The sequence below is a fragment of the Calonectris borealis genome, chromosome 1 (assembly GCF_964195595.1).
Source record: "Calonectris borealis chromosome 1, bCalBor7.hap1.2, whole genome shotgun sequence".
Classification (NCBI taxonomy): Eukaryota; Metazoa; Chordata; class Aves; order Procellariiformes; family Procellariidae; genus Calonectris; species Calonectris borealis.
The window spans coordinates 84,212,685-84,224,099 of record NC_134312.1 but is presented as its reverse complement, the minus strand read 5'-3'; the positions used below and the strand labels follow the sequence as shown (position 1 = coordinate 84,224,099).

The following is an 11,415-nucleotide window of genomic DNA, read 5'->3' as shown; positions in this document are numbered from 1 at the left end:
GTACTTTATCTCTATACTGACTCATGGATGGTGGCAAATGCCCTGTGGGGATGGTTGCAGCAGTGGAAGCAGAACAACTGACAGCGCAGAGGTAAACCCATCTGGGCTGCCGCATTGTGGCAAGATATTGCTGCCTAGGTAGAGAACCTGACTGTAAAAGCACATCATGTAGATGATCACGTACCCAAGAGTCGGGCCAGTGAAGAGCACCAAAACAACCAGCAGGTGGACCAGGCTGCCAAGATCGAAGTAGCTCAGGTAGATCTGGACTGGCAACATAAAGGTGAATTATTTATAGCTCGGTGGGCCCATGACACTTCAGGCCACCAAGGGAGAGATGCAACATATAGATGGGCTCGTGATCAAGGGGTGGACTTGACCATGGACACTATTGCACAGGTTATCCACGAATGTGAAACATGCGCTGCAATCAAGCAAGCCAAGCGAGTAAAGCCTCTTTGGTATGGAGGACGATGGTTGAAATATAAATATGGGGAGGCTTGGCAGATTGATTATATCACGCTCCCACAAACCCGACAGGGCAAGCGCTATGTGCTCACCATGGTAGAAGTAACCACAGGATGGCTGGAAACATATCCTGTGCCCCATGCCACCACCCGGAACACCATCCTGGGCCTTGAAAAACAAGTCCTATGGCGACATGGCACCCCAGAAAGAATTGAGTCAGACAACGGGACTCACTTCCGAAACACCCTTATAGACACCTGGGCCAAAGAGCATGGCATTGAGTGGGTCTATCACATCCCCTACCATGCACCAGCCTCTGGAAAAATTGAACGATACAACGGGCTGTTAAAGACAACACTGAGGGCAATGGGTGGTGGGACATTCAAGCATTGGGACACACATTTAGCAAAGGCCACCTGGTTAGTCAACACTAGGGGATCTGTCACTCGAGCTGGCCCTGCCCAATCCAAACCCTCATGTGCTGTAGAGGGAGATAAAGTTCCTGTCGTGCATATGAGAAATATGCTGGGGAAGACGGTCTGGGTTGCTCCTGCCTCTGGCAAGGGAAAACCCATCCGTGGGATTGTTTTCGCTCAGGGACCTGGGTGCACTTGGTGGGTGATGAGAAAGGATGGGGAAGTCCGGTGTGTACCTCAAGGGGATTTAATTTTGGGTGAAAATAGCCAATGAACTGAATTGTACGATGTTAGTTATTACATAGTACTGTATGTCATCACTTCTATGGTTACCATATGCCATATTAACAGTATTACAGTAAGAATCACCCAGATTAATGTAGGATGAAGTCCGATGAAACTGAGCAAGGTGCAACAATGATAGAACCAGACGAGCGCCCAGAACTGGCCTCCGCATGCAAGACTCCCGCACCACACACCATCTCTCCTGCCCTGCAAGACTGTTATGACAGGTGGAACCCGAAGTCATGGACTAAATGAACTCAACGGACGTTTTAGAGGCATGGCCCATGGACTAAGGGAATGGTATCTCTGTGTGTGTATATATCAAAAGGCAGGGAAAAGTAGCGGTGACTAACTGGAATGTATGGGAAAATGTGAGACCTGGGCATGATGTAGATGGTATAGAATAAGGGGTGGATATTGTCCTGGTTCCAGCTGGGACAGGGTTAACTTTCTTCCCAGTAGCTTGGGGGGGTGTGCTGTGTTTTGGGTTCGGTGTGAAAAGAGCGTTGATGGCCCATTGATGCTTTGGCTGTTGCTGGGTGATGCTTGCACTGGGAGGGGGGAGCACAGCCGGGGTGGTGGACCCAGCTGGCCAATGGGGTATTCTATACCATGGGACATCATGCTCAGTATAAAAACCAGGTGGGGGGGGGGGCTCGCCCCCCGTTCGTGACACGCGGTCGGCAGTCGGTGAGCGGTTGCGTTGTGCATTGCCTGCTTTGTGCATTCTGTTATTGTTGTTGTTCTCATTGTTATTATTACTGTTCTACTTAGTTTTATTTCAATTATTAAACTGTTTTTATCTCAACCCAGGAGCTTTCCTACTTGTGCCCTCCCGATTCTCTCTCCCATCCCACTGGGGGGGGGATGATCGAGCGGCTGTGTGGAGTTTATTTTTGCTGGCTGGGGTTAAACCACGACAAGCATGGACTGAAATGGAAAAAAAATCAGCATAAAATATCCAGCATTGTTCTCGGGGTTAATATAACTCAATAGCAAGAGATATAAGGATCTGCATTACTTCAGAGCTCCTACAACTGGGAATATTCCACAGGCTTTAGTGACCCAAAGTGGGAAGGCACTGAGAGAGATAACTGAGAAGTTTGTTCTGAACTGAGGTGGTGATATGGCAAATGGGGAATGGCAAAAGCCAACAGACAAACTAAATCTCCTATTGTGCCCCAAGCAGAATGAGAAGTGGATCAAGGATTTCTAAGGGGCTGGAAGTGAAAACAAATCTTTCCCACGAGCTTAGTGGAAACAGGACTTGGGCTCCAGCCCTGCAACCAGGTAGGCAAGGGATTAAAATCACCCCCTTGAGAAAAAGTATGGACAGACCACATGTAAAGTTCCACACGCCCAGGAGTGACAGGTTTAGGACGTAGGACTGTGTCATCACAACATGTAAAACTGCAGTCAAAAATGTGATTTGATAGGGAATAGGATGATGAGATTGAGTAACCTCCCCTGCCACCAGCTGAGATTTCCTTATACGAGGGTAATCATTTGGTGTGCATTGGCATGTCTGTGAATGACAGTTTGTGTTTAATCCAGAAGGCTGACCAAGCACCAGACCACAGTGTTACACACCTAAAATTCCTGCTGTGCTTTTAGGCTTTAGCTTTCTATTGCAAACAGCCTCAGTTTGAATGGAGTATAAATGGGCACGGAGCTAACAGTTTCGGCTCATGGGCCCACGGGCACACTGTGCCATAGGTTTGATGAAACTCCTGGAGCTTTGTTCCCTGAGGAAAGGTCATCATCAGCTGAGCTGAAGGAGACTTGTACTTTATTAAAGGGGTCTACATGCACCGGAGCTGTAAGGACAAGTCCATTCTTCTTCCCTCCACAAGGTGGTATGAAATGAGGAACTGAATAGTGTTCTTCAGGACCACACTGGTGGTCTCAGGGCCGGGCAAGAACGATGCAGTCGTGCGAAGGAGCGTGCATCAGGATGTACCCTGCTTCAGAAATGGGATGCTGGGCCAGGTGACCCCAGACGTCCCTTCCAGTCTAACTTCTTCTATGAGTCTGTGTGTGCAGGAATTATCTCTGGCTCTGAAGTGAAAGCCAACATGGGGATAAGAAAGGATAACAAAGGCAGTGAAGCTCTCTTACAGCCCCAATTATCCAAATGGTGTAGCTACCATGCTAATGCTGATTGCTTTTCATGCTGAAATTAGGAATGATCCACTTTAGGAAAAGGAGATTTCTTCCCACCTCTCTTTCACTTGTAAAATTCTGTCAGATTTTTGCTATCTTATAATTTTGTTTATTGCGTGAGTGCCTCGGAAAAGAGAATTTGGCCCCTCAGTCATCTCAGTGTTCCAGAAACAACTACAACAAATGTCTAGCTGTATGAATGCAACTGTGGCTGTTGTGGTTTGACTTGCAGTTTTCAGTTCTGCTTTTCTCATGTTTATTAGAAAAAGCCAAACACCTACAGGGTTCAAGTAGGAATGGACTAATGTATCTGGTTTATCGATGCTCAGGGTTAGAACATTAGCGATAGTCTCCCCTGGTAGATGAACATCTGTTCAATCCAAATGGTAAGTGGCTCATCAATTTTTGACATTTAATGTGTTCACATTAGCGAACACAACCATGGCTGGCACCTGTGGCTGAAGGGGGTGCCAGCTTTCCCATTTCTCTTCTTTTGAAAGAAGACAGCTGTCTCAACTGTTACCTATTTCACAGGAAGTTTTCAACAATAGGTACCTGCAGTTATTCTCCTGAATGAACATATAAGGCTCCTGCCTTCAAAGGCTTGTTTAGGATGAGGGGTAGGGAGATTTTTTTCTTCTCCTCTAAACTTGTGCCAAGTAGAAAGATCCAGAGGAATTAGGTGTTGAATGTAGTCCATTACTTTGAAAACCCCATCCCAGTTAGCAGCCTTATTTCCCAGAAGACATGATCCTGCAGACGATTAATTCCATGAAAGCTGATAGACTGGTGGAATATATGGCACTTTTGAACCATTAGACCTCCCAGTTAGACGTGTCAACACAGAGACCAGGGAAGATTTTCCAAAGCATAAACGTCAGCAAATAGAGCTGCAGGAAGAAAGACATTTGAAATGTGGGTAAAGATTTGGGAAAAATGTGGGAAGGCACTAAGGGCCTACACCCTGAGTCAGGGTCAATGCAAGAACTACCCTGCAGAATGCAGATACCTCAGCTACTCAGTCTGAGGAACTGCTGTGGGTAGCAGCCTGACAAAACCACACAAAGCGGGTTCTGCACTGCAGTGGTCGTCATGTTCGCTTCCTGCGTGAGAGGTGTCAGGCTCCGTAGAGTGCAGTAGCAAAACTCTTCACAGGCTCATTCACCCTCCTGAGAAGCAAAGCCCATTAGCATCATGTTTTCTCTCTTTTTCTTTCTCAAATAATAGAGTTGAAGCTCTAGCATCCTAAGGATACAGGAAATACAAATATGGTAGGGACAAATAATATCTTACTAGATCAACTGATATGCTCAGAAAAAAACTGCTACACAGTAGTTTATTCTGACTGCAAGTTAGAATCGAGAAGACAAACTATTCTTTCCAGCTGGGTCAATAGTTCTGGTAAAACATACTACCTGCCTAGGATGGCTGCATATGAGGAAGCATAATTCGTTATCTCTAATAAAAGGAATAATAATCAATCATTTTGTGTTTTGATATTCATTAGACTGTACAGAGAAACAGAGACAAATGCATTTGAATAATCTCTTGTGTTACATTTTAACCACTTAAAATTCAGTGAGAAATACCCATAGAGCTCAAGAAGAAAGAGCAGAAAGACAGGAGACAGGTGAAAGCATAGATCCCGAATGACACGGAATGAAAAATTATTTTCCTTCTCTGAAGCTTCAGCAAGGCTTTCTTCACCTGCTTGTTCCTCAGACTGTAAATCAGGGGGTTCAAACTTGGGCTGATGAGACTGTAGAAAAGGGAAAGAACTTTCTCCCTGCCAGATGAGTTACTGCTCCCGGGCCCCATGTACCTGTAGATGGCGTTTCCATAAAACAGACCCATGGAATGAAACGGAATGAAAAACTCTTTTCCTTCTCTGAAGCTTCAGCAAGGCTTCCTTCACCTGCTTGTTCCTCAGACTGTAAATCAGGGGGTTCAAACTTGGGCTGATGAGACTGTAGAAAAGGGACAGAACTTTCTCCCTCCCAGATGAGTTACCGCTCCCGGGCCCCATGTACATGAAGATGGCGTTTCCATAAAACAGACCCACCACGGTCAGGTGGGAGCCACAGGTGGAGAAGGTTTTGTGCCATCCTGCTGCAGAGCGCATGCACAGAATGGTGGCCAGGATATGCAGGTAGGAAATTAGTATTAAGGCTAAAGGGAAGAGGAGGAAGCACACGCAAACAGCAAAGATCAGGACTTTATTGGCAGTAGTGTCAGCGCAGGCCAGCTTTAAGACAGCAAGGATTTCACAGAAGAAGTGGTCGACCTCGCAGGGGCCACAGAAAGGTAGGTGTAAAGCCAGAGAGGCTTGTAGTGTACCAAATAGGAACCCAAAAGCCCATGAAACTGCGGCAAGGGTGAGGCACACCCTCCAGTTCATAATAAGGACGTAGCGGAGGGGATGGCAGATTGCCACGTAGCGATCATAAGACATCACGGCCAGCAGCACGCACTCTGTAAGTGCAAGGATTAAATAAAGATGTATCTGTGTCCCACACCCAGCAAAGGAGATGGTTCTGCCTTGTCCAAGGAGGTTCCTCAGCATATGGGGGACATTGTTAGAGGCATAGCAGATGTCCATGATGGAGAGGTGGCAGAGGAAGAAGTACATGGGGCTGTGGAGGCGGTAGTCCAGGCAGATAAGCACAAAGACAAGTGCGTTTCCCATCAGAGTGGCAGAGTAGAGGACAGAGAAAATGCCAAAGAGGCAGAGCTGCAGGGCTGGGTTGCTGGAGAACCCCAGGAGGATGAACTCTCTGACAGACGTTTCATTCTGCATGCTGTGCTGGAGGAGAGACAGCACAAACTGTGACCACGGGGATCTGGAAGGAAAGGAGCAAGGAAAAGGAAAGAAAATTGAAAGTTTTCCTAAGAATGTTGCATCCTTTACTCTTTACACTGCAGCTCCCTTCTCCCTGTTTTTCCCTCCGACTCCAGTGGAAGATGCATACTATCCTAACCATGCTGAGCAATGTAGATCTGAATTGCAAGCTCTAATCTCTGCACAAACTTTGAGCAGTTTTGAGCAATCTCCCACAACTTTACTGACTTGATGTCTTTCTTTTTCTGGGTTGGGTTTTTTTGGGGGGCGGTGGGGTTTCTCTGTTGGAGAAAATAACAGCTCTCTGTCATGATGAAGATTACAGGTGTCGATTAAGGTGAAGTCAGAACATCTTCAAAGCAGCTATTTTAAATTAACTCCATATTAAAATGAATGCACAGTTCACAGAATAATTCCAGTTTTACCATTAAACCAACTTGCATTTTTAATTCATTACTGTGTCCTCTTTACCTTAGTGAAATGCATTCATATTGAATCCTGCTTGATCCGTTATTCTATATCTAACTTCACTTCAGATTGCTGAACAAACTGAGAGCTACAATTGGAGGTACAGCAGGTAATTATTGCTAAAAGAATGCTACTAACATTTATACACAAGAGTTTCCTTACCTGTTGCATCTGGACAAATGTGATTTGTTCAGCTCCGTGTTTTTGATTAGGGAAACTTTATTAGAAAGTTCTGTGTACTTTCTCAGACAACAGGTGAAACAAACAGCTATTCCACTCTGTTCCTCTCCCTACATTCATTTGTTTTTAAAGCCAAAGTTTTCTGTGTAATGTGTCTGAAGGGACACTGTTTTGATTGCCAACAGGCAGTACAAAAATTATTCTCAAGTATAAATCCCCAGAGTTCCATAACTGGACTCTGGGGATCCTTCCAGAAAGTAAACATCACTTTATTCCAAAATGGACATGGCATTGTACTTACATGGCATTGTACTTGCTGGCCCTTCATTCGTATGGGTTTCTTTTCTGTTAAACACATTCTCCTCCATCACTTTCCCCTTTATGCCTTCGCTGCCTCCTGGAATTTCCCTGCCTCCAACAGCATACAGAGCTTTTTTGTTTCTGAGATACTGGCATAGGATAAATCCTACTGTTAGGAGTTGCCAAATCCAGTATCTCAATGCAGTACCACACTGCTACAGCTCCATGTCCCCATGTTCAGCCAAGCAGTGAAGCTGAGCACGTGTTTTCCAACTGGCACACGTACACGTGCATACATATATACATGGCCTGTCACATAGATCCACACTGATTGAAAACAAAGCACTCGCACAAATACAAAGAGCACAAACAGCCTTGATCCTATCCCCTCTCAGGCTACTCAGAGGAAAACATATACATATGTACACACAGAAGCAATATGGGTCCCATGAGTAGCTGGCCTTATAACCTATCCACTACTTGGCCCCCAGATCCCATGGTCTCCCAGCTGCCTTGGGTACAAAAACACACACATGCAAAAGGGTCTCTTCAGTAGCTGTTCTAGACCTACAACTTTACCAGATCCCATGGTTTCTCCCATAGCTGTCTTGGGCCTCGCAGCCCCTCCAGTAGCTGACTCTCAAACCCTCTGGTCTCCTCAGTGTCTGTCCAAGACCTATGGCCACTCCAATCCCTGGGTCCCAAGCCCATTATTCTACTTGCTGACTAGTCCAGCTTGATGCTCAGTAGCAGTTGCACACACTGACCTGCACACCCTCACAATATGCACACACTGCGATCTCCACAGCTGCCGGTGCCTCAGGTCCACGGTCCCTTTCCAGTTGCTGGCACTTAGACCTTACACACAAAGTAGAGACCTCCTCTCTCAGGAGAATAGAAATGGAGTTTAATAAGAAGACGAGACAGACTGTGGTGATATCATGGGCAAATCAGAATAAACAACAACCTGTAGTGTATATGGATTCAGAATTAACAACAACCTGTAACGTATCTGGATTCTGGGTTTTATTTAACAACCAACAGGATTATCCCCTACTTGATTATTTCTCTCTCTCACATACACATGCACACACACCTTCACACATGTGAGCTGATGAGGTTCAGCACATACACAGTGCTACAACCCAGAGACCGCAACTTCTCTTCTCAGCAGGGAGGTTACTGCAGGTCTGGGAAGGTCAGACAGAAAGTCACATTGGTTCCTGCTGTGCAGCTGCTCACTGTTACCAGTTTTGGAGGTTGCTGGTCAAGGTCCCTGGGCATCCCCTGACATTTGTCTCCATGCAACTCTCTGGTTTCCAAGATCTTCTCCCACTTCCAGGATATTTCCTCCAGCCAGGATCTTGATCTTTTTCTTTCTGTATCCCGTTCTTCTTTTCAAGATCTCTTGTTCTTTTGGGGAACCCTTCTTTTTGGCACCCCTTCTTCTTTCTGGAATCCCACCCCCCCCAGTTTTCCCAATCTAAATTGTCTATGTGAGTAGTACAATGCCTAATCAACCTCCTAATTGATGGTTCTGTCTCCTATCTCTTTATTAATCGTAGGATTCAGGACATATCACTTTTGCTTATTCCAGGTGTTACCAAAATTTACAACCAGCCCATACTGGTTGCAGTTAGCAAGTAGCAGGCTTCTGCTTGAGAATTCGGAATTCAGTTTCAGACATTCATACAGTCTTGCCATACACATGCACCCAGTCATGTGTTGCCTGTTAACATTCACAGGTTGAGCTTTTTTTTGTCTACGACAGGTCTTCAGATGCAGGGCATGGCCAGAGAAGTGCATTCCCCCCTTCAGTCTATGAGGTGAGCAAGGGAGAGTCAATACTCATCTGGTCAGTGTCATACCCAGACAATGTGGTCAATGCCTCTCCTGTGACAGCCCTGGGAAAAGCCACATCAGGGGGCTCCATTGCCTCTGCCTAGGTTACTGGGATTCCTCTGCCTGCCATTGCTCCTTTGTACTCCTTTGTGTTTGTGGAGATGAATATTTAACCACATAACCTAACACCTACAACACTGGGAAAATGAGAGGCTGGAGAGGGTCCAGTGCTGAAGGTCGTTGATGTAAAATGCTGTTTGTGAGAGGCAGGAGTCCTAGCTCACCTGCTTGTTCCTGAGCTGCTCTATAAGCAGCACTGTGTGCAATATGCTCTGTTAAACAGGCTGTGTCTGTTTCTGACTGCCTTGTCCTGGCTACAGCACCCTGTGCTGGGGGAATGCCACAGAGAGCAAGGAGGATGCTTCTTCCCCATGAGCAACTGAGGATGCTTAGCTGAGAGCTGCTGCAGGGGCCAAAGTGGGGAGAGAGGGAAACACAGGAATGGGTGAGCTGGGAGTGGGAGATGCCTGAGAGGATCAAGAACCCTATGAGCACAAGAAGATTAGAGGAGATTCGATGTGAGGCTCTTTGGTTAACCATCCCCTCAAGATCCGGATTTTCTCTAGTTACCAAGTTACCTTGCAGTTTAACAGCCTGTTGTAGAGATCCTGACTGGGAAGACCCCTGTACATTGAGGAGTTAGTGATCACATAACAGTTAACCTGAGTAGGTGCAGGTCTGTGCTGTGCTGTATGTGCAGCGTGGCCTCCGGGCTGTGTTCTTACACATGTCCCTTGGCCGCAGGATAAGCTGAGCTGGTTGATTAGCAGAGGAGCCTACGGGCTCCTGCTTGGTACCAGCGATTGCGCCACCTGCGTGGCCTTGCCTTCATCTAAAGTGCAGCAAGAGGGTCTCATGTGAGCATCTTTTATGAATAGAGTTGTTTCCTTCTAAGAAAAATTGTATCTTGAATGACCAAAAAGGAGGAACTTCTCCACAGATAGGATCCGTACCTTGTGCCAAGGGGAAATCCAGCTGGGGTCTGTCCGATGTTGCATGAATGCAGGGATCCCAGCATCTGAAGGGACATAAGACTTACTTGCTGCCTATATGCCTCTTCTTATTCTATCTTAGTAAAACAGCTGTTTTATTAAGTCATTTATTAACTCATTCTTACTGAGATCCAGAAAGAACCCTGCACTATCTCCCTCTCTCACCTCATCCCCCCTTCCCAGTGCAGAACACGTGTGTTCTGTGTTCTAGTGAAGCCTACCAAGGGTAACATTTGGGATGCTCTCTGCAGGGTGGGAGGGGAGAAGGTTTGATTTCAAAGCTCTGGCCAGCTCCCACTGTCATTGCAGTGTTGCCATGAGCAGAAGCAAGATATTCCATGCACACATGATGGACAGAACAAGACATCACCAGCTCATTGTGCAGATTGTGAAGATCGATGCTAGACTCATGGGAATCCATTTTTCCTGCTGTTACACAGCCACTAATTCAGTGATGGAAAAGTAGCTGTGATGGAGATGAGGTTGTCTAAGATACTATATGACCTTCCAGGATATTTAGTCCCATTCTGACCTCCTGCTGCAGTGTTTCCACAGCACAGTTTAACTCAGCTTTTGAAGTATCCTGGCCTTACCCCTGCCCTACAATCAAGCAGTGACCCTAGTGCTCAAAGACTTACAACATTCTGAGCTTTACAGCCTCTCTATTCCCAGGCATGCAATGACACCTGAGACTTCCACTGACTCTTATTCATGCCCCAGACTCCCACTTAACTGCTGACCCCCTCAGCCCTGACCCTGGTGCAACCTGCTCAGCATAGCTCTTGACCTCTGAAAAGGGACCAGCAGTGAGGCTCACACCCCTTCGATGAGCATGGCCCCATCCAGAATGAGTCCTGTTACAGTCAAAGATTGACCAAGGTCCCACAAGGCCCCTCTGATAGTCAGTGCAGCCATATGAGCTGGTACGGTGAATGTAAGCTGAGCTTGCCTTGGAAGGGTTTCCAAGTGCCTGGAGCCAGGTCTGGGGACAGAGGTAAAAAAGGTGTATACCTCTCTCCTTGACTGGTTTCTAGCCCTAACTTTGATATTTTGGAAGAACCCATGAGACAGGTGAGGTTCAACAGTGCCTCAGACCTCAGCTCCATAAACATTGTGGTGATAATCAGTGGTGTGAGTGCTTATTTTCTCTTGAAAGTCGTCTGGTATTCATGGTTCGCTTAAAGCGTAAGCTTATGGCATAACTGGATTTCCTAACAATCTTAGCTATTTTAAAATTTCGTGAGCTCATGACTGAACATGCAAACACAATGCAAGTCTTTCTGAAAGGCTGCTAAACTCTTCCAAGTTTATTGAAAAATGCATCTCATGGTTTTAAGATAATCTCCTTGTGTTTAGGAAAAGGAAGTTCATGACACGGGGCATTGGAGATAGTGACTGGAGC

The 11,415-nt window shown here is 46.2% G+C and overlaps 1 protein-coding gene across 1 annotated transcript; it reads right to left on the bottom strand.

The window, feature by feature from the left end:
• Positions 1-4,907: 4,907 nt before the first annotated feature.
• Positions 4,908-6,164, bottom strand: LOC142078058 (olfactory receptor 2A12-like). Its single transcript, XM_075140594.1, has 2 exons — positions 5,183-6,164; positions 4,908-5,118 (listed from the first exon to the last, which is right to left on the bottom strand). The coding sequence occupies exons 1-2, from the start codon at positions 6,127-6,129 to the stop codon at positions 4,908-4,910; spliced, it is 1,158 nt and encodes a 385-aa protein (XP_074996695.1). The 5' UTR covers positions 6,130-6,164.
• Between the last annotated feature and the right edge of the window lie 5,251 nt (positions 6,165-11,415).